General features: G+C 50.2%; 1 protein-coding gene across 4 annotated transcripts in view; it reads left to right on the top strand.

Annotated features, from left to right (window-relative positions):
- The window catches only part of Gsg1l (GSG1 like), a 199,125-nt gene that overhangs the window by 40,643 nt on the left and 132,978 nt on the right, over nucleotides 1-25,504 (top strand). For all 4 annotated transcript variants that reach the window (XM_038333044.2, XM_038333034.2, XM_038333025.2 and 1 more), the window contains exon 2: nucleotides 20,008-20,055. Coding sequence is in view for 2 of the 4 variants with exons in the window: in XM_038333025.2 (XP_038188953.1) it covers nucleotides 20,008-20,055 (48 nt within the window). In the remaining 2 variants the exon portion in view is untranslated. The remainder of the gene's footprint in view (nucleotides 1-20,007; nucleotides 20,056-25,504) is intronic.

The raw sequence follows: 25,504 nt of genomic DNA, 5'->3' as shown, positions 1-25,504 counted from the left end.
GCATCTGGCAGAAGCAGCTTAGATCTCTCCTAGCTCACAGGTCATGGTGGGAAGCCATGGTGGTGTCTGTGGAGACAGGAGCCTGTGGCGTTTGTTTCCAGCTTAGCGGCTGTCTAGGAAGTAAAGAGAGAGCTCAGGCTGGAATAGGGCAGGGCTGTAGCCTAGGGTTGTTCCCTGAAACCCACTTTCTCCAGTGGGGCTCCATCTCCTGAAGGTCCCACAGTCTCCCCAAGTGTGCTGCCAGCTGGCAGCAAGTGCTCACATATGAACCTGCGGGAGGCAATTCTCACGCTCCTATTTCTCTTCCTCTCTCCGATCCCTTTGCCTCTCTCTTAGAAGACCCCTGTGATGTCACCGCCTGGCCTGGTCTGGGATAATCCTGAACTGCTGGGCCCTAGCTCAGTCATATCTGCAGAGCCCCTTTGCTGTGTATGGGAACTGCCGAGATCCTGGGATTAAGACGAGGCCAAGGAAACATCACTTAGCCTTCGCAGTCAGGGCCCTGTCTTGAGTAGTGGAGGATGTGTGTGGTGACATCTGGGGCTCCCTCACCTCTCTGGGTCACTCAGGTGTCCTGCTAACCAGGAAAACCCTCTTTAGCTTTTTCCTTTTTTAAAAGATTTTATTTATTTATTATGTATACAACATTCTGCCTCCATGTGTGCCTGCAGGCCAGAAGAAGATGCCAGATCTCATTACAGATAGTTGTGAGCCACCATGTGGTTGCTGGGAATTGAACTCAAGTCCTCTGGAAGAACAGTTAATGCTCTTAACCACTGAGCCATCTCTCCAGCCCTCTCTTTAGCTTTTCTCTCTGCCTAAAGCTACCTGTGGTAGCTTCAAGGCCAGGTTTGTGGGGCCCAGCTTGTTCTTGGGTGTGTTGGGGTTGGGGAAAGGGCTCTCTGTGGGTGCAGAGAGGCTTGCTGCCTCTAGAGGGCACTAATGTCCACTTGGCCTCTAACTGGAGGGTGTGACCCACTAGGCCACTTCCCCTCAGTATGTATTTCATAGTGTATTAGCCTCCTATGGCTGGCTTAACAGATGCCTACAAGCTCATCGTCTTAAACGACACTGTATACCTTAGCCAGCTCAGTCCAGGCTGTTGCTTTTTGGAGGATCAAGGGGACAAGACCCCTTTTCACTGCTGATCCTCAGAATTCAGTTCCTTAGAGGTGCAGGACCATTGTCCCCGTTTTCTTGCTGGCTGAATGTGGAAACTGTTTTCAGCTTTTAGAAATTGCCGCAATCCTTGGATCCTTGCTTCCCTTCTTCACCTTCACAGTCAACAATGGTGGGTCAAGACCTATCGTGGCTGCCGTGTCCCTCTGATCTCTCTGCTGTCCTTTCATTTCCCACCGCGGCAGTCCATGACGACTTCAGGTCCCCTTGCACAATCCCTTGTTGGTCTCCCATCTCAGAGTCTGCACCTTCATGCCAGCCAAGCTCCTTTGGTCATGCCACCACACCCACAGCTTCTGAGAACGAAGGTGTAGCGGGGAAGGCCATTCCTGTGCTGGCCACACAGAACACTAACTAACAATCACAGTGTCGGGAGGGATGGCCGGCAGCTCCCCGGACACTAAGGGAGAAGCCGTGTGCCCATCACCCCGCTGAAGAAACTGAGGCTTAGCAAAGTTAACTCAAGCAGTGAGCTGCACCATGCCACCAAATTGATATTGCAGTCATGACCGCCAGCACGTCAGGATGGGACCTTCTTTGGAGAGGGCTCCTTTATAGCATTGCATCATCAAGTTCCAATGAAGGCATTCCCTGGGCCCTAATTCTTTGGAAAGTAGGGGGATATGGAAAAACCGGTGCAGAAGGAAACACATGGGCTCTCGAGGAAGAGGAAGCCTGGTGACACACGTTCTTCCCCACAGTCCGTACAAGGGCCCAGCCTGCACCACCAGGATTTCAGAGCAGTCCGGCTGCCCCCTTTCCTCCATCTCTCTTCCTGACCTGGCAGCCTGAGATCCCCTCACCCCCACCCACATAGTGGCTCTAAGTTCCTCCATACCCTTCTCAGGACACTTCTGTAATTAAACTTTCTCCAGACTGAGGCCCGTCAGGCTGTGCCTAACAGCCTGGGCTCTTCTTGGGGCCTCTGGCAGTGGTGCGGGTTGTCCAGGGAACTGCATAAGGAGGGACAGTGCAGAAGTTGCCTGTCCAAGAGAGGAAGCCCTGGGCTGCAAGAGAAGCCAAGCTGGGCCCCCTTCAGCCACTCTGTAGACTCTGCTTTTGTGTTCTTCTACCAAGTACACAGAACACCACTGCCGGCAGCTCAGATGTGGCAGTCGTGTGTCTTTCTGCCCCTGACTCCAAGTTTCAAGGTCTTCAGCACTATCTTCATGCCTTTGACCTGCCTCCATCTTTGGGTTTGCTTTTTCCCCTCTGACAAGGGTCTCCGGGGGTCCCCAGGGTTCTCTGAGATGCTTCCTATCTCTCAACACCAAGAATCTCTGGTAGGGGAGTCAGCCTCTGGTCCCACTGTTGGGGGTGGGGATAGTGATTGAGAAGGGAATAGAGGAAGTCAATAGTTGCCAGAGGGAACTCTGGGAAGACCTGATGAGTGACACCTTGGAGAGGTCTCCCGGCCTGGTCGTCATTGCAGAGCTTCCCACCTACATCTTGCCCTGCTGCCGGCAGCAATGTTTTCTAGAGAGCTATGTCTTCCCTCCCACCAGAGCAGGACCAGTCGGCTTCCTTCTTTTGGGAAGTTGGAGGAATGATTGCCTGGTAAGACTCTCCAGGCCGGGTACAGGTAGAGACTTGGGGGTGGGGATTGAGGAAGTTTGTGTTCTGGGGACTGAAGAGAGAAATTTGGAAGCCTAGATGAGCAGAGGTGACTGCCTCTCTGTCCTTGCCACCCTTGGGTTGAAGGAGCGAGGACTCTCTTGTCTTTCCTGCTAACCATCCTATGCTAAAGCTGCCTGAGTGGCTCCATCTCTTCCAATCGGCTTCCAGATGGAGCTTTAGAATGCAATGGAGGGCCAACAAGATGGCTTGTAGGATGAAGGAGCTTGTGGCCAAGCCAGAGACCAACCTGCGTTTGATCCTCAGGACCCACATGGTAGAAGGAGAACTCTGACTCCGATAGCTGTCCTTTGACCTTCACAAGAATGTCACAGCATGCGTGGGCATGTGTACACACAAAATAAACAAAGAAAGCAATCAGAATGCAAACAGATCTGAGCACTCCTGGCTTTCTGGCTTCCCTCTCTCCATGATTCCCCGATGCTTCGGTGCCCCCCTCACAGCTGTTTCCAGGCTCGAGTGACCCCACCCTTCCTGTCTTTCCGACTCCCCCTCCTGCTGTCACCCCATGGTCTTCTGGACTGTGTTCTGCAGCACTCTGAAATCATTCGCCCCAGGACCTTAGGCTGTTCAGTGCCATTCCCCTTGGCCTTTACCTAACTGCCTTGCTCCCATCCAGTTCCAGCTGGGACGATCGTCTCTGGTGACACCCTGCCATCCCTCGATGACACCTGTGTCATTCAGAGTAGTCTTTTTTCATCACTCTCTGTCACTTGGTTACTTGTCTGCTCTGCTGAAATGTAAACTTCCTGCCTTGTTCATCCCCAAGTCCTCAGTGCGCCCACAATGCTCGCACATAGTAGGTGCTCAGTGAAGTTTTTTTTTTTAATTGAATACAAAAACAAAGCAAAGGTGCACAGAGTTTAGTTGCTGGGAGCTTAGCTGCATCTGTTGCTAAGAACTTCAGTTTTCCTGTCCTGACTGCTTTGAGGTGTGCACCCTGGTTCTGAAGGTGACTGGGGACCAGGCTGACAGTTGTGGGTGACAAACAGGACAAAGGTTACTAGCTTGGCCAGGGTCACCTTGAAGTACCATCTATCCGGTGTCTAGCCTTTCTCCTGTGGGCCCTGGGTGCTGCCCCATGAGTAGTCTCCTTTGTTCCACAGTCCCTGGCTAGGCACTGTGGCTTAGGCTCTCAAGACTGAACTCTGCCTGGGGAGGTCCCGGTCTGAGCCCCAGCCCATTCTGGTTATCTAGCAGATAAGGGTCCCCAGAAACCTGGGCTGACTTCTGCTGGGATCTCTCACGACCCAGCCTATTTATTAGATATGTCGTTAGACAGCTGTCCTTCAAAATGCTCCATACTGTAAAGAGACAGCCCTGCCATCAAGCTGATCACTGTAGATGACAGCCCTGCGTGTCTTCTGTGCATGCACTCACGCGCACGTGCACACACACACAGAGTTTGCAGGTTCATAGACGTCACAGTCTGCTAGACGCAGCCCCACACGGGGCAGACCTGAACTGTCATTGGTTATACCCCTCTCCTTCCCAGAAGAAGGACCAGACTCACCTGTCTGTGCTACTGGGGAAGAAGGAAGCCCACAGTTCCACCACCTTCAAGGCTAAGCCACCAGGGTCTGTTCCTGTGAGCTGGGGACATACAGCACAGGACTCGTGGAGAGCCTGAGCGATCCACTCCCTGCATAATCCCTCTGCGTAACTGGCTTCTCCCTGCACAGTCTCTACATATAGATGCTGCTTTTTGTTCAAAGAGGCCCAGCTGCAAAGAACTGCAGTGCATGTGGGCCTGGGGTGTGGCTATCGGCAGAGCAGATTCCCCACCATGGCATTGGGCTCGAGCCCCACACTGGTGCGGGATCGTTAGGGTTTGGAGGGGAATATTGTTTCTGTGATAGCTGGGCAGAAAGTCAGGGTCTGGGGCCTTTTCTTATTAGATTTTTAAACTCTAAGGGTAAAAGGCGGCTGCTGCTGGGGAAGGCTGCAGAGGAGGGGAAGTGCACCGCTAGGAAGCAGTCATATTTCTTTCTAGACAGTAAACAACCGCCAAGTAAACCCCCGAAACGACACTCCGTGAGCGTCGATGGGAAGCTTCGAAAGCTGAACGTCATGAAAGTTATTGGTTTTGTTCAAGCTTCATCTGATGCTTGCTTAAGAAAATAGATTTGGTTTCCCTTCTTGCAGTCGTCTGCAGGGGGAAATCAGCACAGAACATCTGCCTCGCGACATCGTTAGACAGTTATGAGTAAACTGGGGCTGGCAGACGTGGGGAGGCACAGGCCCGGCCAACTCCCGCTTATTTCCCTGCGGATTATCCGCCGAGGTATTGGCCAGAGCAAATGTTCTGTCCCAGCATAGGGAAACACAGCCTTGCCCCAGATGTCGTCACTCTGGTTTAGTGTTTGAGCACGCAGGCTACCCAATGTGAGCAGGCAAGGAAGAGGGCTTGGGTTTGATGTGGGCAGGGGGACAGACCTAGCAGAAAGAGCTTAGGCCATGCCTCTGTTCCTCCATACTTTTAGCTCCTGAAAGGTCAGATGAGGACCGTTGCAATTGATGTTTGTATCGCTATGCCTCTTGAGAGCCATGTGCTCCTCTGCATATCCCAGCCTCCTTTGCACGGGGACTGGTCATGTAATTAGTCTAGCCAGTATAGTAAAAGAGGGATGGCATGTATCACTCTGGATTGATGTAGTGAGGCAGCCATGTCTTGAGTCACTGAGCCTCTGCGTGGATGAACCAGGTAGGACAAGAAGCCCAGGAGGAGACTCTAAGAGTTTGAGGTGCCTGGACCTGCAGCCAGAGCTCACCACTCGTGTTAGTTAATTTGGTGGCTGCTGTGACCAAATCCACGACCAACTAGTAGCCTTTAGTATATGAAAAGTTAAGCTGGGCATGGTGGCACGCACCTTTAATCCCAGCACTTGGAAGACAGAGGTAGATGGATCTCTGGAAGTTCGAGGCCACACTGGTAACTTAGTGAGTTCCAGGACATCCAGGACTATGTGCAGAGACCCACCCATCTAACAAAAAAGATCCAGGGGGTTTATTTTGGCTCAGGCGGGAGGCAGGGCAGGCTCACAGCAGTGCAATGTGTATTCAGAACCCCTCACATCCTAGCAGATTGGGAAGCGATGGCTGGGGCTGGGAGTAAGCCTGGGTTAGACAGCCCTCAAGACTCCTTCCAGAGCCCACTTTATCGCCCCAGATCCAGCCTCCTCAAGCTCCTGTGTTACCCCAGGAACACTGCCACCAGCTGGGAGCCTGTGTTTGGGCACATGAGCCTGTGGGGGGTGTATCACATCGAAGACACAGTACCTCTCCAAGTAATCCAGCCACATTCTGAGTTACTGTGACCACTTGTATGGGGGTAGTTCGAGGGACTACCGTGAGATACTTTCCCATGTGATATTAATATTCTGTATAAAATTAATATTAATGATATGAATAGTGATATTCTGGTAATGTTCTGAGGAAGATTGCCTTGTTCATTTTAATGAGCGAGAACCTTTCAAAAACCAAATGTAAGTTCTTCACTCAATTAGTGGAAAGTTAGGTCACTTACAGCCCTTCACCGTTTAAATAATGCTGGCATCAGTGATCTCGACCTTGCGCTATTTTGCCTGTGTGTAAGACGAGTTCCAGGAAGTGGTGTCTCTGGTCACAGAGATCCACATTTCTCAGAGCTTGCATTTGAATCAGTCTGAGGACAGGGTGCCTCTGATGAGACGTGGATAGAATTCAGACTTAAAGGGACCCCACATCCCTGTAACTGATGGAGCCAGGAGGGGGGAGGGGAGGCTGTGGACCAGTGAGGGGTAAGGGCATGAGTAAGGGTGAATAGGGTGAGAGTATGTGTGTGTGTGTGTGTGTGTGTTTAGGTAGTGTGTGTGTGTGTTTAGGTAGGGTGTGTGTATGTGTTTAGGTAGGGTGTGTGTATGTGTTTAGGTAGGGTGAGTGTGTGTGTGTGTGTTTAGGTAAGGTGAGTGTGTGTGTGTGTGTGTGTGTGTATTTGTGTTTACTTCCCAGGGCTCTGGAGGTCTTCCTACAGTGGTCCTGGGTTGGACACGCATTGGTGCTGGGGTCCCTGAGAAAAAGTGAGGTCCATACCTGCATTCATCAGTGAGGCATGACTTCAAACCTCTTCTCCTCTCTGCTACTGTGGGCCTGGGTGGAGAAGGAACCTTCTAATTGGAGGAGTGAGACAGACAAATCTTTAAAAGCTGAAGTCTTGCCACAGGTGCTTCAGGAGACACGGTGGGGACTTGTACTCCCCCTGCCTCCAAGCACCTGACTTTTGATGTTTGTATGGGTGTCATAGCAACTGTATCATCTTCTGTGTCCTTTGATGGCGTGTCTGTAGAGCCCTTACCAGCCTTGGTGCTTGCGCTCTGCATTCTCTATTCTTGGGTGTTTTTTGCTTCCCTGGGAATCTGGGCTTCGATGTCAGCTAGCTTTGTTGAGAATGGCACATGGGCGCCACCGTTTCAAGTGCTTTTGTGTGTGAGATCAGCTGCCTGTCGCCCTTGTACTTGAACCTGCCATTCACCCTCCTGAAACCTCGATAGCTTATGCCTCATGTCTCTCAAGAGAAGCCTGTTTCTGTTTCTCTCTTCTCCCTCCTGAGCATGGGCTGGGCAGCACTTACTGTTGGGGCTGCCAGATGGCCCCTTGAGCTGGGGATGCTGTCAGATCATCAGGAGCAGAAGAAAACATCATCTTGAATGAGGAACTTTGCCTGCCAGTCAGGGCAGCTGGCTGGAAGATTATCTCCCTTCCCTAGTTTGCTTGGGACATTTGTTCCTCTAAAAATATGTCTGGCTGCTGTGTACACTCATCCCGGCTGGGTACTGTACGACTCCAGGAGACATCATTCGGATCAGCCTTGGTGTGAACTGTCTTCCAGTTTCATGCCGGGTGGAGGCCCTGTGAGCTTGGCCTGGCGTGGGGCTGGGGACACAGAATTCCTTTATCCCGCGGTCTCCTGGGCTGCAGTCATTTTCGTAGCTCTTTTATAAATTTATCCCTAACAGCAAACTCGTGTTCTACTGTGATTTGTTTTGTTCTGTGCTGGTTCCCATTTCCCTTACATAAATGAATTTAAAGGGGAGGTTTTATATCGCAATTAGAAGTGGAAAGCCAGTAGGACTTGCCTAAAATAGAAACTGTGTGTGTGTGTGTGTGTGTGTACACTAACGGAGTGTGAGCATAAATGAAAGCAATGCATCAGAATGCTAGCTGGAGAACCCAACCTTTTCTCGTCTTGTTTTTCATCCCTGCCACACGGGGCCACCCACCCCTACCCCTGTCCTCCTGGCACTTGCCCCTCTTCTCCCAGCAAATGTTAGGGGAGCAGTAAAGAGTACTATATAAAAGCAAACTTTTCTCCTGGAAGTACCCTGTTGGGAGGGAAAGGGAGCCTGGAGGGGGAGTGGGCTCTGTCTTAATCTCAGGGTTTCTACTGCTGCAATGAAGCACCATGACCAGAAAGCAAGTTGGGGAAGAAAGGGTTTGTTTAGCTTACACTTTTATGTACTGTCCATCGCTGAAGGAAGTCAGGACAGGAACTCAAGCAGCGCAGGAACCTGGAAGCAGCAGCTGATGCAGAGGCCATGGACGGGTGCGGCTTGTGGGCTTGTTCATCCTGCTTTCTTATAGAACCCAGGGGTGGCACCACCCACAGTGGCCTGGGCCTTCTTCCAAAAATCACTAATTAGGAAGAATGCCCTACAGGCTTGCCTATAGCTTGAGCTTAAGGAGGCCTTTTCCCAGTTGAGGCTTCTTCCTCTCCAGTGACTCTAGCTTGTGTCAAGTTGACATAGAACTATCAAGCACAGGCCCCATGAAGTAGCTCGATGTTGACGCTTGGCCTAGACCTCGCCCAGCTGCTGGAATATGACATCTCCACAAGGCGCCCCGGGCTTCGGTCTGTCTGAAAACAGCTGAGTTCAGCACCCTTCGGAGTGGCATGGCTTCCAAGCCGGGCCATTCTTTGGTTGTGTCAAACGGGGTTCTGCCTTTGTATCGAATTCTTCCAACAAGTTTCTAGAAGAAAATCGGGGTCTCTGCACCTTCTCCTCCCATCACAGTGTTTTAGGGTGAGTCTCCTGACCTCTTGGATTTCAGATTTCTCATCCATGAAACGAGAAAGCTGCTGTCCTTCCTCCAGATGGTTGTGAGGTCCCACCAAGAGCACGTGGGCATGACAACAGTGTGCACATGGACTGTGGTTCTTTCTTACCACTAGGGTTGGTGTCTTTGCTTTCCCTGAGATTCAAGGAAGTAGAGGCCTTGAACCCCAGCCGTAGCCGAACATCTGACTCACAGAAAGATCACAAGCTGCTCAAGGCCCTTCCTGGTTCTCATTTTCTGCAACTGAACCCTGAAGTACCCTAGCCCTTCTCCCATCCCAGAGAGCATTTCTTCAAGGGAGGCAGCTCCATGAGTGGGCCATGGCCTCCTGGCTACCCCATCACTACCCTCTCCTTTTCAATTTCTCTTCTAAACATGCATTTGGGGAAGAAGATGGGTTGAACATTGAAGGATTCCTGAAGAGAGTGGGCAGTGGGGGGAAAGCTCCCAGAAAAGAGACCTTGGGAAGAAAGACAAAGGGTTACATGCTGAGTATTGAGCACACACCAGGTCTGTGGAGTGCATCATCTCGCTGGACAGCAGCCTGTCTCCGTCCAGGGCGATACTGCCTGCTGCAGGAAGAGTGTAGGTCTCCCTGTCCAGAGGTGACCACCCTTGCTTTCCCACTCGAGAGACTCTGCAGTGCAGATGTTGTGCGTGGGGGGAAGGTATTTCTCGTCTACCTGGGGACTTAGAGGCCAGGAGCTTCTACATTGTTTCTCTGCCATTGTCTGGAGGAAGGAGAAGGTAAGCGTCTGTGACAGAGCCCCCTTGGGCGGTGCCACACACCGCTCCCACTCACAGGAGCAAGACTCAGTCATAAGACCTCATCTAGACACGGGGCATGCTGACCTGGCTGCCATTTCTGGTTGTGGGAGCATTATCTGGTGGACAGGTAGCAAGCCTATTACACTGCACATACACTAGGTGTAAATTAAAAGCTTGACCTGGAGCGGGGCTGTGACATGGATCTCCTTTATCCCTGTGCCCCTCAGACTGCAGGATTTCCACAGTTCCATTGTAAACAGAGGTGGAAAGTAAAAGCCAGAGGGCCTTTCCTGGGCCACAGAGTTTCTAAACGGTAGAGTGAGGACTAGAACACAAGACCTGTGTGTGTGAACACTGTGGTATTAAAATACTTGTTGCTTTGTGTTTTTGGAACAGAGTCTTGCTATATTGCTCAGGTTGGTCTTGAACATGTAATCCTCTGGCCTTGTGATGGCAGGTATGTCCTGCCATGCCCAGCTAGAATGTCAGTAACAAGTCAGAATTTAGGTTCCGTAAGTCTGAAATCTTGTAGAATGAATTCGTCTCCTTGGTTTACCTACGGATTCCTCAAATGCCAGAGCAAAGGTGTCTGGAGGCCGTGGTGGTGCCAGTCAGGGTGCTGGCAGGGGCTCTGTCTTCAGTCTGCCCTCCACTCGTAGAGACCATTATCCCCAGAAAGATGTCCCAACTCTGGACTCCTGCCAGGAATCAAGGCCTGACACCATCTGTAGGAGATAAATAAATCGAAATATCATCAGCGAATAAGTGTGTGCCATCTGCTGCCCTGTCGGTTCAACTGGCAGAGGCCTCCAGAGAACTCCAAGGAGTGCTTGCCAAGGCTCGGCTGCCAGCCTCGTATGAGAAGAGAAGCGCCCTGCAGGGCCTGCTGGCTGGCTCTCCCCACCAGCCCTCAGCACCGTTTCTTCCATCTGGCCAGCATGGGGCTTCTGCCCTTGCCCATTGTCTCTTAACTTACTGGGGAACAGACTCCAGTCTTCTCTGACTCCCAATTGGTTGAAATTCCCTGCTTAGAGAAAGCTTCCTGTGTGTAAGTCCAGGTCTCTGGCTGTTTGTGGGACCCATCTCAAGATCAGAGTCCAACTTGGAACCAGCCCGATCCAAGACTCTGCAGCTGGGTCTCTTCTAGGAAGCTGCCGGTTCTTCTATTTGTGGAGGCCCTCTCTGGAGACTTCCTACAGGACAAATGGGTTTCTCTAGATCCTGCCAACCCTGCTAAGAGACGGTGCAGGACACTGGCCAGAAAAGAGGCTCTGTACCATACTGCCCGGATTTGGTTCCTTCCTCCACTGCTGGCAGCGTGATGTTAGGGTCAAGTTTTCCATGCCTCAGTTTCTTTATCTGTACAATGGAGGATGGTAATAACAGCTGTCTCTTGGGACTGACGGTGTTCTGGTGAGCTGCGTGGAGAAGGCCTTGGTACCAGGGATGTACATACGGTGTGGCTACAGAGCTTGGAATGGTGGCACTTGATCCTTATAGCACTCACAGGATGGACACAAGGATGATCCCAGTTCAAGGCGGGTCTGGGTTACAGTGAGTTCAAGGCTCTGTACTGCACAGCGATACCCTCTCTTCGAACCAAACCAAACCGAACCAAACATCGCCATAGTAGCAAATGTAATTTGTTGGCTGACTTTGTGAGGCCAAGGTTACCACTGTCCCCATCACCTGCCCGTCTCCCACCCTTATTGAAGAAATCTCAGCTTCACCATCTGCCAGGGTGTCGAATGAAATCACACTCCCCAGACTCAGCCAAGGTTGGTGGGCTCCCCACGTCCCCTCTCTCACTAGTCAAGCTCTGTCGCCAGCTAGGACCCAAGCTTCCATGTGTCCATGCCAAGGGCAACTTGGCCAATCCGCAGCACTCCCTGCGTCTCTGCCAGCACTAGGCATCTGTCTTTGGCCTCTTTCCTTGTTTCTGCTTGTGGCTGTGCCAGGTTCCCACCCCTGGTCCTGCTGAGAGTGCAGAATTACGGCTTCCTGCTTCTGGCTTCCAGGGATGCTCAGGGCTCTCCATGTGGGAGTAACTCTGTCTTACCTGAAACCCAGGGAAGGAATAAAAGATAGCTCTGCGAAATTGAGCCAAACCCAGGGCAGGTGCTTCCCACTCTACTATTCCAACCTGTCCACAAACCTGGAATAGGGGTATACTAACCCCTCTTCACCTTCTTGGTTTTGCCAATCAGTGGTCAGACATAATAAAAATAGTAAGTAGGAAATTCCAGACATACATTATTCATAGGTTTTAAGTTGCGAGGCATTCTAAGGAGCATGGTGAGGCTTGGCGCCCTCTGTCCTGCATAAGTCATCCCTTTGTCTGGTGGATCCACGCTGTATAAACTCCCCTCCCATTAGCCATTCTCTACAGAGAGACCATCACAACATCGTGTGCAGGGAAGATCAGCGTCACAGAACTGCTCTTACTGCTCTTACATTCTTACTGTGCCTAACAGAGCACACAGCATCAACAGGACCTGGGTCTCTGTGGTTACAGGCAACTGGAGCTCTTGGAATGTAGAGTCCATGCATAGGAGGAGACGACTTTCGTCTTCGTGATACTGTTTATTTTCCTTAGCACAACGATTAACGGTTCTTTCAATTTTCCTGAAAATGGCAGCATTCCATTCTTTTTTTGTTGTTGTTTGTTTTTTTTTTTTGTTTGTTTTGTTTTTTGAGACAGGGTTTCCCTGTAGTTTCTAGAGCCTGTCCTGGAACTAGCTCTTGTAGACCAGGCTGGCCTCGAACTCAGAGATCCGCCTGCCTCTGCCTCCCGAGTGCTGGGATTAAAGGCGTGCGCCACCACCGCCCGGCTACAGCATTCCATTCTTTATGGCTGAGCCAGACTCCTTCATGTGTCCCCACACCTTCCTTCTCTGTCCACCTATTGCTGGGTATGGCACCTGGTCCTTGAACTCTGCTGTTGCGAACACCGCTGTGATAAACATGGGTGGGCAGGAAAGAAAAAAAAATCTGTGTTTAGGACTCAAAATTAAACACCTCTAGATAAGCTTGGTACATTGATTTCAACCTTTATGAGAGAGAGAACACACTGTGTGGGGTCAGGCATGTGGTCTCCAGGCTGTTTCAGACAATGCCCACGCGTGCACCTCTCCGCCCCGGACAGGCGTGCTCCGTAGACAGCCAGGAAAATAAGCAGGCAAACAAAGAAGACTTGCAGGCCTGTCCACACTCTGCTCCTCCAGACCTTGGGAAGTGAGGGCCTCCTGGTTGCCAAGTCTTCACCCTGTCTGTGATTTCACAAATAGGCACAGCACACCCTACGGATGGCACCATCTGCTTCCTGCCAGGCCCCAGTGCCCCAGATGACCTGTATGTCAATTCACATCCAACCAGACAGCAAACTCCCTAACTACCCATACCCATAGGCTCTCTCCAGTCAGTGCTGGTCACTGACGTCTTGAGTGGGTGACTGGTACAGGCTACATGCTGAGCCCCACTTGTGGATCTCTGAGGGCACCCTGCCATAGTGAGGGGGCCCCTGTTGTGTTTATTTAAGTTGTTCTATTACCAGCAAAGACTCGGGAGTCAGATATTGAAGTGAAAACCTGATAAGCCAAAGAAGCGACGAGGAGCAACCGGCTGACCTTTCCCCTTCTGCCGGAGACCCAGGAAGCACATCTCTCCACATGGTCCAGATCAAAAAAGACCTCAAATCTCTAAATTCCTCCTAGTCCTTCCTATGTGTCTCTCTATCCATGTCCCTGGGTCCTCCATACTCTCTATGGTTAATTCTTGTCAACTAGTTGCTGGCTCTGCCCCTGATCCAAGGTTAATTTTATTAACATTGTCTTGGAGCTTTACAGTGCAATTCCACAACAGCCCTGTCTAAGGCCCCGAGAGTGAATGTGCTCCTCCTAGGTGTGCAAGAGCCCATGCGTGTATTTCTCTACACACTGTGCCCACTTGGGGGGGGGGCAAGCACAGCTGAGGACCCCTTCTAGCCTCTGAGTCACACGGTATTTCCACAGGGTCTTGGGTACCCTCCCATTCTTCCTGTGGGGTGCCGGATTCTTGCCGAACTTGACATCTTTCCCTTTCCCAGACCAGGGCTCCCCCAGGGGTCTTGTCATCTCTTCAGGAGGCCGCTCATGAGACCCAAACTTCATCTCCTCTGGCATCAGCTCCCCATCCCCAGCTGAATCCTCTTCCATTGAAGCAGGACCACATCGCCATCTTGGGGAGCTCTGTGAATACTGTGGAACCTTCAGGGACTGTTCTTTCTGGGGACGGGTGCTGCCCTCTTATCTGGGGAGGTGACTGACACCCTCCAAAGCATATCTGAATAATTTGGGGGACTTTAGATTCTTGAATCGGTCTCTGTGTGGGATCCCGTCCCTAATGGAGACCTCTTGAATCTAATGACCTGCAGGACCCTTTGTAGCCTCTTCAGTTCATGGTCCAGGAAAGAATGCTGCCATCAGGTGGCAGCAACATGGCAGTGCCCGGGTCTGGCCTCAGGCTTGTATGTATGTGCACGACAGAAGGGTCAGTGCACTTGTCTTTGGTTTATATCCCTCATTACCCTTTAATTAAACATATCAACTTAATAATACCTGACACATTGATGCTAGCGCCGTAAGGGCCACTTGTAAAAGCAGCAAATCAATATGGCGCCAGGCAGCCTCTTCCTCCATTAACGTCTAGTGATTAATCTCTTCCAGGGAGGCTAAGGCATCTTTAGTGTTTAGATGCCAGCTGTTAGGCCTTCGGTTGTTGACGTGTCCTGTCTTCCTTGTGTCAGCTCTACGATTTTTCCTTAAACGTCAGCTTTGCCCTGCATAGGCTGAATCGGCCCCTATCTGTTCAAATACCTTTTTCACTTTGCCTAACAGAAATAAAAGTGTGAGAGCCATTTATTTAGCCCCATGTGTATTTCCTCGCCTGCCGAGAGTTATAGTCCCGGGGGATTTCGTACAGGACCCAGCTGTAAAATGCAGCAGCAGCAGCTGGGCGCTGATGGAAACGGACAGCAATGAGAAAGAGGGCTGGGGTGTTTCGGGGCCTGGCGTTTGGAGTCTGTAGTTCTGAGCTTTGTACTCTGGTCCGCCACTTGCTGGCCTTGGGTGGGTTACAGGAAGTTCAGAACCTCGGCTTCTTTCTAAAGTGGGGGGATGCCTGAAGGTTGTTAGGGGGTGAGGATGAATGCAAGTGCCTTCCTGTGGTAAAACCACCCCATGAAAGGAAGAGACAGCCTGGAGCAGACAAAAGACAACACATTAGTTACCTTTCTGTTGCTGTGGCAAATCCCACAACGGATGCAACTTATAGAAAAAAAAGAGCTTATTTGGTTTTATGATGCCACAGGGATAAGAGTCCGTGATGGCGAGGAGACATGGCAGCTGGAGCAGAAGATGAGGGCACCACTTTAAACCATGAACAGGAAGCAGAGACTAAACTGCAACCTTTGCCCCCCAGTGAGATGCTTCCTCCAGCGAGGCCACATCTCCTAAACCCCCTTTTCTTAGTCAGGGTACTACTGTTGCGATGAGACACCGTGATCAAAAGCAGTTTGGGGAGGAAAGGGTTTATTTGGCTATGCTTCTCCGTCACTGTTCCTCACTGAGGGAAGTCAATGCAGGAACTCAAGCAGGGCAGGAACCCAGAGACAGAAGCTGATGTAGAGGCCATAGAGGAGGGCTGCTTACTGGCTTGATCTCCATGGCTTGCTCAATTTGCTTTCTTATAGATTCCAAGACATCAGCCCAGGGATGGTGCCACCCACAATGGACTGGGCCCTCCCATATCAATCGCTAATTAAGAAAATGCCCCACAGTCTTTTGTACTGCCTGATCTAATGGAGGTATTTTCTCAGTTGAGGTTCCCATCTCTCATATGACTCCAGCTTATGTCAAGTTGACATAAAACTAACCAGCATACAACGCCAACAGTGCCACCAATGGGGGACCAAATATTCAGATGCCTGAGCCTATAGGGGGCATCTCTTAAAACAACTACAGGCAAAAGCAAAAGCTTCAGACTAAAAAAGGATAAAAATCAAAACCCCACAATTGACACAAACTTAATGGCATGAGATGAGTGCTCCCCCAAAGACCAGGGACAGGATGAGGGGGTTTCCTCCTGCTGCTTCTAGTCATCATGGCACTATAGGCTTTGTCCAAGCAGATGGTCACAGAAAGAAACAAAGGAGAAAAGGATTGGAGAGAGAACTAAACCGTATCTATTTGCACATAACATAAGCTTGTATTTTGTACAACAGATCCTTGGATCTCAGCAAGAACCATCAGACTGAATAAGTTCACCACGAAGGCAGCATGTAGCAGCTGCATCCAAAACTAATCATACTTCCAGATACCAGCAGCAAATAACCCAAATGTGGGAGGAAAGAAAGGACTCTGTTAATAATCATAAAATAGTAAAGAAACATAAAAATACTGGGAATGAACGTAGGAAAAGAGCACAGTCTATTCTTTGAAAACTATAAAATATTGCTGAAAGAAATGCAGGTGTGGCTAAGAAGACAGGAAGACAGTGGTCACAGAAGGAAGGTGACATACTGAGCTGGCTCCTCTGTCCTCGGTGTTCTTCAGATTCAACACAACTCTGAACAAAATTCCAACTTGCTTTTCTGCAAAAGTTGAGAAGTTGATCCTAAGCTTCACATGAAAATGCCAGAAACCTGGAATGGCCAAAAAAAAAAAATTAAAACCAGAATTTCTAATTTCCAAACTTACTACAAAGCTACAAAGACTATCTAGTGCTGGCATAATGGTAGCCATATAGAGTGACCACATACAAGATGGAGCCTGCACTCCTGCTGATGGGTTTCTGATGGTCAAGGCCACCCAGTGCTGGAGAGATCACCTTCAGCAGTGGTGCTGGAATAGCTGGCACCTCTATGCCCATGGCACCCGTATGCCCACGCTGCACCCCTTTATACACAGACCCATGGTCAAGTGCAAGGATTAAAGGTACAAGACTTGGAGACTGAAGGGGTGAATGTCCATGATATGGATTGGGTAATCCTAAGCTCTCATCCCCAAACACTCAGGATGAAGAAAAATGCAATAAGTGGGTCTTCATTAAAACCTGAATTCTTTATTCTATCGCCTGCTTATATCTGTCGTGTATCTACCTATCATCTATCTACCACCTGTCTGTAATCTATGCCTGTGGAGCTGTCGTCTATGTATCTATCATCTATGTATGTATCATTTATATTTCTATACCTAGCAACTGCTTCTTCATCTCTATAGGCATCGCCTAGGTATACATCAGGTAACTTTAAAGACAACCTGAGTGACAAAAGGCAAGCCATCCCGTGTCGCAAAACTAGAGGCCTCATCCACTGTGGGTGGGAGGCCAGGTGACCCAGCTGCTTCGGAGACAGCCTCCTTGAGGTCATGACCCACGATTTTACTCCCAGGGAATGTCCCAGAGAAACAAAACCTTGGCCACAAAAGCCTTGTCCATGAACTCTAGCGAATGTTCTCTAAAGGAGCACATGCCCAGTGCCACGGGCTAGAGAACGGACTGCTGAAATGCAGTGCCCGCACTGTCTGCTTTGTCTTAGAGCACATGGTGCAACACTCGCTGGATGCTAGGACCCTCCCGTAGAGCAAGGGGCATCTGGACTGGTTTCCCCTATACCCTGCAGCACTGCCGCATGGGCCCCAAGCTAGCTGTCCTTCCATAGTCTTCCTACCATTATCCTCACACGTGGGACCTTTGTAAGTAAAATAAGGGCTACCCAGATGCAAGCATTATGATCCTGTGAAATTCGTTAATAAGAAAGAGGCTCCTGAGGGATGACAGGAGGCCTTGTATGCAGTGTGGATTTACTGCTCCAGGGCTGAGGAGTAGGAGGGTGGGAAGCGCCAGGCCGCAGTGAATGGGGTGTGACGAAAACATCTGAGTTTTTTATTTGTTGAATTTTCCATTTATTACTTTGAGACTGTGGTTGACCACAGGTAATGGGGAACTGCAGAAAGCAAAACAAAGCAATGTGATTCTTTACTTAAAAAAAAAAAATCAATGAAGTGCCAATACACTGTACACCGCAGACACCTTGGAACCATGATGCTAAGGGAGAGGAGTCAGTCACAGAAGGCCACGGGCTGGATGGCACCATTTCTGTGAAATCCCACACTAAGCAAACCTAGAGAAAGAAAACAGATTTGTCAGAGCCTCGGGCCGTGAGGGTTGGAGGAAGGAAGGGTGGACTGTGAATAGGTGCAGGGTTTATTTTCGGGACAACGAAAATGTGGAAAATTGATCGCAGGGATTGTCGCCACGACTCGGGACAATACTGGGGACACATGGAAAACCATTGACTTGCCTTAGAGCGGCGAATCCTGGGCCATGTGAGTTATACTTCAAGCAAAGCGTTGTTAGAGAGAAGAGACATCAAAACCCTGGCACAGAAGCCTTAACTACCACCTGGAGCTGGGCTTGGTGGGAGCTGGAGCCAGAACCGATGCTGAGAGCCTGCCCTCTTTAGGCCCAGGGGAAAGTCAAGGGCCACCATATTCCCACAGGCCCACACAGACATTTTAATTTCTATTAAATGGGTAAAGTGCTTAATACTTAACACATTCGTCTTTATATCACCGAGGCTGTAAAATATAATATATAATATATAAAATATAATATAATATAGTTTGATGTCAACTAGATCCAAGCTTGGGTCGTCTGAGAGGAGGAAACCTCAATTGAGAAAAGGGCTCAATAAAATACGGCTGTCGGGCATTTTCTTAATTAGTGATCAATGGGGGAGGGCTCAACCCATTGTGGATGGGGCCATCCCTAGGCTGCTGGTCCTGGGTGGGCTGAGCAAGCCATGGGAAGCAAGCCAGCAAGCAGCGCCCCTCCACGGTCTCTGCATCAGCTCCTCCCTCCAGGCTCCTGTCTTGTTTGAGTTACTGATCTGACTGCTTTTGGTGGTGAATGGCTACATGGAAGTTTACATGAAATAAACCCTTCCCTCCCAGGTTGTTTTTGGTTATGGTGTTATCACTGCAGTACGAACCCTAGCTAGGACAGACAGGGTCTCATTCTAAAATTTAGGCTGTCTTTAGGTTCATGATTGACCTAGCTCAGCCTCCCAGATGCTGGAATTAAGGCATCTGCCACTACACTGGGCTGAAATATCATTTTTGACATTAGTTTTCTTTTCTATGTAGGGAGGAGGTCGTGAAGGCAAAGAGTTCAAGATCCAATCAGTGTGCTGGTCTGGCCTAAATTCGAACACCCCACTTACCCACCTCTCCAGGTTTTGGGAAAATAGTGTAGCATTAAAGAAAGTTTAAAACGATGTACTCAAAATCTAACAAAAAATTCAATTTTCTTGCTTGAGGGGAGATGTTGTTGAGCTTCAGCCCTGGGGCTTTTGTGTGCTTGCTGCTCAGCCACTAGGCCAGCTCCTCAGCCCCTTTCTCCTTATCGCTCCCTTCCGGAATGTTCTTGCTTGTCAACACATCTATATTGTTGATGATAATCTAAGCAGCGCTGTTTTGCCACTTGGCCCAGGCTGGTGGCTCAGCATTTCAAGGCCTTGCTGTTTTCATCTGTAAAGGAAGGGTCTGGCCTCTCAGTGCAAAGCGGAAGGTAGAAACAAGCCTGCCTGGGCACCAGCATGCTGTCCTCCCGAGGGTGGCCTGTGGGATCATGGGCAAGAGTAACACAAATCAGAGCAGAGAACTTTCAAGGCCCCTGTGCTCAGGCCCCGTCTTCCTTAGCCCCATCGGCCACCACTGGATACTGGACCTTGCCATTGTTATGTGACTGCCAGGAAGCTCAGGAACCAGAGATCTTTAGGAAACTTTGTCTGAGAACTGTGAACGTTCCAAGCAGATAAGAGGAACTGGGGCAGGAAGGGTGTGGAGAGGAGCCTGGAGAGGCCAGAGGAAGGCTCCCTGGGTCCACAGTGGGAATTTGAGCTTCTTCTATGGGATGTAACCAAAGCTGTGTGTGCATGTGCCGGTGTGCACACGTGTGCATATGCTTCATGTTTCATGTGATCAGCATACAGAATGGACAGGAAAGAACTGGATGAGTCTGGGAGGGCATAAGGTGTAGCCTGGGCAGGTTGGTCGCCAGAGGAGATGCAGGGCAGGAAGCAGAGGAGCTCAGGCCTGTGGCTTGGTCAGGGATGGGGAGCTAGTGGTTCCCACCCAAGCTCCTGGCACACAACAGGCTGCTTGGCATTCTGGTTAAAGAAATTGCCTCGTGAGTCTGGTTAGGGGTGGTGCTGCCTCTGGGACCCTCATAAGGGGACAGGCAGATTGTGAAGCTGTGACCTCCTGTTCTGAAATCCTTCTTTTCTTTCCCCAGGTGAGACATGCCGCAGCTTCATTGACCTGGCTCCGGCTTCAGAGAAAGGTATGTAGTTAGCTCTGCAGCATGTTGGCTCTATTCCTCCAGGGACTCAGGTCTCTCTTGCTCTCTTTCTGGAGACTAAGGGCTCCGGAGAGCATATGTCATGTTTTACTGGTGGTCCAGTTTGACTTTAGGGCTTGGTGGCCACACAGAAGACTGTCTGATGGTGTATATCAAATGTTTACGAGGAGGCTGTGTGGCAGGCTTTGTCACCCAGTGATGGAAGGCTTTTCTGCTCCATGCCTCTCAAAGGCTCTAGCTTTTCTTTTGGCTGGCAGGGTTAGTTTGCAGCAGCTGAATGGCTCTCCCAGCTGCTCGCTGAGGTCCCAGGTGCTCTTGGGTCGAGTTACCAGCTCCCCATCTTCCCTCTACACTTGATTTTCCACTTCCAACAGGAACGGAGGCATAAGAGACGAGTGACTTTCTCTGAGCCATCTTCCCCCACCCCCTTGGGGTCTGCCCCAGTGAGTTCTCTCTCTTCCCAAACATGCTCTTCTTCTAGACTCTGTTAGCACACTAGCTTCCTCTTTCCCGGAGTTCTTCTAGTCTGCTGAGGTGACAGAACCCTCCCCCCCCCCACACAGACACCAGTGGGTCCCCCTGCACTGGTCTCTGGGCTCTGTTCTTTACACACAGAGTCATACAGCTCCCCTCACAGGTGAGGAAACAGGCACAGCACAGTCGCAGAGTTAGGAGGTAGGATTATAACCTGGCTCTTTCCTTGTTTCTTTCTTTTCTTTTAAAAAAAAAATGCTTGCATTTAATTGTGTGTGCATGTATGTAGGCACATGCGTGCCACAACACAGGTCTGCGAGGCAGAGTGAAATCTGTAGGATTAGGTTCTCTCTCCACCATGTGCGCCGTGGGGGCTGAACTCAGGGCATCGGGCTTGGTGCAAGTGCTCTTCCCCTGAGCCATCTTCCTGCCTGTTGTTTGTCTCCTGAGACAGGGTCTCATGTAGGCCAGGCTGGCTTTGAACTCCTGATCTTCCCGTCTCTACTGAACCTGGTTCTCAGACGTCTGTTTCCTCTGTGGCTAAGATAGATCCAGCGGATTTTGGGAAGCCTGGGGCCCCTTCTCCATTGCCTCTGAGTGAGTTCAGGCTGGCATTTCCCTCCTTGCCTTAACCTCTGCTCTTGACAAATTATCGGCTGCTGAGCCTCTTGGCGGCCACCACGGTCTTATTACCTATTGTGGTGGTTTGAGTCGGAAAGGCCCCATAGACTCATGTGTTTGAATGCTTGGTCACCAGTGAGTGGCACTATTAGGAGGTGTGGCCTTGTTGGAGAAATGTGTCACTGGGAGTGAGCTTACAACTTATTTAATTACAGTGGGTGTGGACTCAAGGATTCACACATGTTGCGTGGGCACTCACCAGTGAGCCACACCCTAACGTCAGAATGATTTTTAAAATTTTATTTATCTACTTTATATGTATGGGTGTTTTGCTTGCATCTGTGTCTGTATATCATATGTGTGCCTGGTGCCTGAGGAGACCTAATAGGTCATGGGATCCCATGGCACTGGAGTCATAGGCAATTATGTGCTGCCGTGTGGGTGCTGGGAACTGAACCTGGGTCCTCTGAAAGAGCAGTCCATGCTCTTAACTGTTGAGCCATTTCTCCAGCCTGTGTGTGCACGCGCCTGCCTGCATGCCTGCATGTGTGCATGTGCGTGTGAATGTGCATGTGTGTGTGTGTGTGTATGTGTGTATTGTGTAGTGTATTATCTTGCTATAGTCCAGGTTAACCTCAAACTCATAGTCCTCCTGTCTCAAACTCCTATGTGCTGGGCTCACACCTAACTTAGAATGCTCTTTTATTTTTAAAGCATACATCACATAACAGGATCCCTTATTTAACCTCCCCGTGGGTCACATCTTACTCAGGGTAAACTCAATGTTGTTGCTATGGCCCTGATAGGCTTTGTGTGACCTGGTCTTCTAGCCAGGATGTTGTCTTCTGCCACCTCCCCTTCATCAGATCCGGAATACTTGCTGTTCCTTTGGTCAGCCAAGCGGCTGTGTGCTTCAGGGCCTTTCTACGTGCTGTTCCTGCTCCTAGAACACTGTTCCTCCAGGTCTCTGTCACAATTACATACACTTAGCGAAAGCTTAGTAACACCTGAGTGCAGATGCTAGAGACAGGACTCGTATGGGCTCCCCTCTGATGCTCACGACTACTGCGCTGCTTTATCAGTGTTTGCCACACCATGCATATTGCATACTTGTGGGTGCAGATGTCCATACATTTTACATATATGGAATCATGAGTTCCCTTTCTTATCGGACCCACAACTTCTCACCTCCTTCCCTTCATCTCCCTCCATCCCCAACTCCTCCTCCTCCTCTTTCTTCTTCCGTGCTGTGGATAAACCAAGACCTAGCGCATGGTAATGCATAGTTTCTACCCCGGAGCTGTACACAAGTTCTCCCGTCCTTTTGTGACTAGCTATAGGATACCCTGTGATATGGAGACTTCATTTAAGCAGCAGGATGCTCGGTCTGTGTCGCTTTTGCACTTCGTCCTGTGTCATGGCTAAACCTTGGGGACCTGCGCACATCTCTCTCCTTCGGAGGCCAGTACACTCCCAGACCTGGGGGACAGCCGTCTGTCACTTTTCCTTCTCTAGGTCTAGGTGTATGACAAATGCCACACCTCTTTTCTCTAGAGGACCTTGTGCCTCACTCTCTCCGGGGCTTCCACAGTGACCTCTCAGCTGGCCGCCTGTTCTCCAAGCTGCACTGCTTAAAATCCATTCTGCACCTACAGAATACTCTAGAAGACAATGATGAGTGTGAACATCTGCCGTCTGCTTACGGCAACATGGGGCGTGGCCGAGGGCTCTAGGCCTGCCTCCCTACTAATATCCGTTTCCCTAATTCTCCAGCATCTTCTCATGCCTCTGTACCTTGTTGCTATTGTTTGACCTTACAAACCTCTATTCATACTTCAAACCCTTCATAGACACGACCCGTTTTGAAAAGCCATCCCCGAGCCTTCCCAAGATGCCTGTCCACAGTGGGTCATGTCAACCCCAATCACAATGGTTTGGAGCCACCTGTACCAGACTGGCACTGCCTCGGGAAAGGCGATATGTTTTGTCCTCTCTCACTCACCCTAGAGTGCCAAATATTACTGACACATAGAGTTTAGTAACGGTTTGATGAATGAAAAAAGGAAAGAGGGAGGGTGTCTTGGGCGTGGATCTAGGCGATACCTTTTGTTTAGTGACCTGGATCCAACCTCTGCAGCCTGCACTGCTCCAGCCATCATGGCTGAGCTGCTATAAGCCGTCTCTGTCTCTACTTCCTGCAGTCAGCAAGCCAGGGTCTTTGAAGGGTACCAGGCAGAAATATGTGTGAAACAATGTTACAGGTAGCTGGTTTCAGGTCACTGATCCAGGCTTTGGCTGAGCTGGTTCTCAGCCGCGCTCCTCCGGTTTCTCAGCCTCTCCACTGCTCTGTCCTGATCATAGTGCAATTCTTCTGCTCACTTAATTTAGTGTGTTTTATTGCTTATGTTGGAGAACAGGGGTATGCGGAGATGGGAACATACTGGAGAGAGAATGGAACCAGCGCCATAGGGGCCTGAAATGCCATTAATACTACCCTGGGGCCGTTGCTGGCCAGCACAGTCCTCAGCCCTGCCACCTGGGCTTCACAGTAACAATCTTTCTTGAAAGCAAACACACAGCAGAGCCTGTTCGCCCGGTGCCATTTTGCCCCTCACCTCACCCCCTACCCCAGGCAGGCACACTGTCTGTCACCTTGCCCAGAAGCAGGCTGTCCTGTTCTGTGTCACCCAAACTGGATCTGCAATTGTCCCTCTGTGTGTGGCTGGAGCAAGGCAGTGTGGAGAATCTCCCCAGCCAAGCTCTAGAGAAATGATTCTCAACTGGTGGCTCCCGACTCCCTTGGAGGTTGCGTATCAGATATCCCGCATATCACATATTTACATTGTGACTCATAACAGTAGCAAAATTTCAATTATGAAGTAGCAATGAAATAATTTTATGGTTGGGGTTCACCATAGCCCGAGGGTCACAGCATTCGGAAGGTTGAGAACCTCTGCTGGAGAGAGACAGACAGGTTGTCCGAGCCATGGTCTGTGGACAGAGACCCCCAGGAGGAGAGGTGGATGTGGCTGATTGATGCAGGAACGGTCTAGAAGTGGTTTCTTGTCTGGTCTCAGGGTAGCAGGAGGAATAGCCCTGTGGGATGAATGGCCTGCAAAAAGGCAGACTGTGTTGTTGGTGTGGGGGCAGCAGCAGGTTCTCAGGAGACAATGGTAGAGAGCTGAGCAATGGAAGGTCGGGAGCCTGGAGAGGTATAGGTGCTCGCTCAAGGTCACACCGCATTCTTTGCTCAACCCTGACTCACCTTCTACTGTAGAGGACACTTGAGCAATGTCCTGTGGACTCTGCCGCTTCTCTCCTTAACCACCCTTCCCTTCCAGGCTGCTGAGCCTCAGGGCCACCGGACACACCCCACCTCCCCTAGCTCCAATTCTGTCTTTCTTTCCCAAAGTTCAGCATCTCTAATTATGGACTCATGTAAGCCCCTCAGCCTGGGGGAGGACGGCTCCCAGATCACAACATCTAACGATTACTTTAGCTGCTCCAATTCCAATTACGCAGGATTACCTTTCCAGGTGATTAGGGATCTGGGTAGCTTCGCCTGCTCTTTCCTCTCGCAGAGCATTGTATTAACCCTGACCAGTGACCGGCTTTCATGTTCTATAATTGGAAACGCTTCCTCAGTGCTGAGAAGCCTGTTGAGTGTAAACAGCGGTGATTTAAATTTCTAAGTGGCTCTGTGGGCTCAGCACACACTGCTGAGAGATCGTTGTGCAGCTCAGGGGTCCACGGCTCGGCACAGGGTTGGGCGGTGCTCATCTCGCACGTTTGTGTGAGGGGACCAGGATCCACAGTCCCGGTTAAGAGAACATTTGCCTGGAAATCTACCCGCTGCTCACTGCTGAACCACCCTGCTTGGGATGTCCTGACATTTGTAACCAGATCTTATCGTCTGTGTTATTTCACCTGCTATTGTAACAAACACTTGACATCTCTTAGGAAGAGGCAGGATTTGTATCTGCTAACAGTGTGGGAGGCTCTGTCCCCTGATCTTTGGCCCTGTCATTTTGGGCTTATGTGAGGCAACACATCTGGCAGGGTTCGGTGGCAGAGCACACAGAGGGAAGGGCGGACCAAGCTCCCAAAGTTCCCTTTGAGACCACACCCCCAATGACCTCACTTTCTCCTCAAATCTGCAGTTGTCACATCTCTTACATAAGTGAAACAGTACTCATGTCTGACATCTGCCGTGTGCACGATACTATGTGCTTGTCCATGGTGCCTGTGCAGTGTGAAGCATATTCCAGATACCCTATATACCACCAGGCACAATGCAAACAATTTGCAAATACTATGCAAATGAATAGAAATAGCT

The sequence above is a fragment of the Arvicola amphibius genome, chromosome 1, assembly GCF_903992535.2.
Source record: "Arvicola amphibius chromosome 1, mArvAmp1.2, whole genome shotgun sequence".
Classification (NCBI taxonomy): Eukaryota; Metazoa; Chordata; class Mammalia; order Rodentia; family Cricetidae; genus Arvicola; species Arvicola amphibius.
This window is presented reverse-complemented; position numbering and strand designations above follow the sequence as displayed.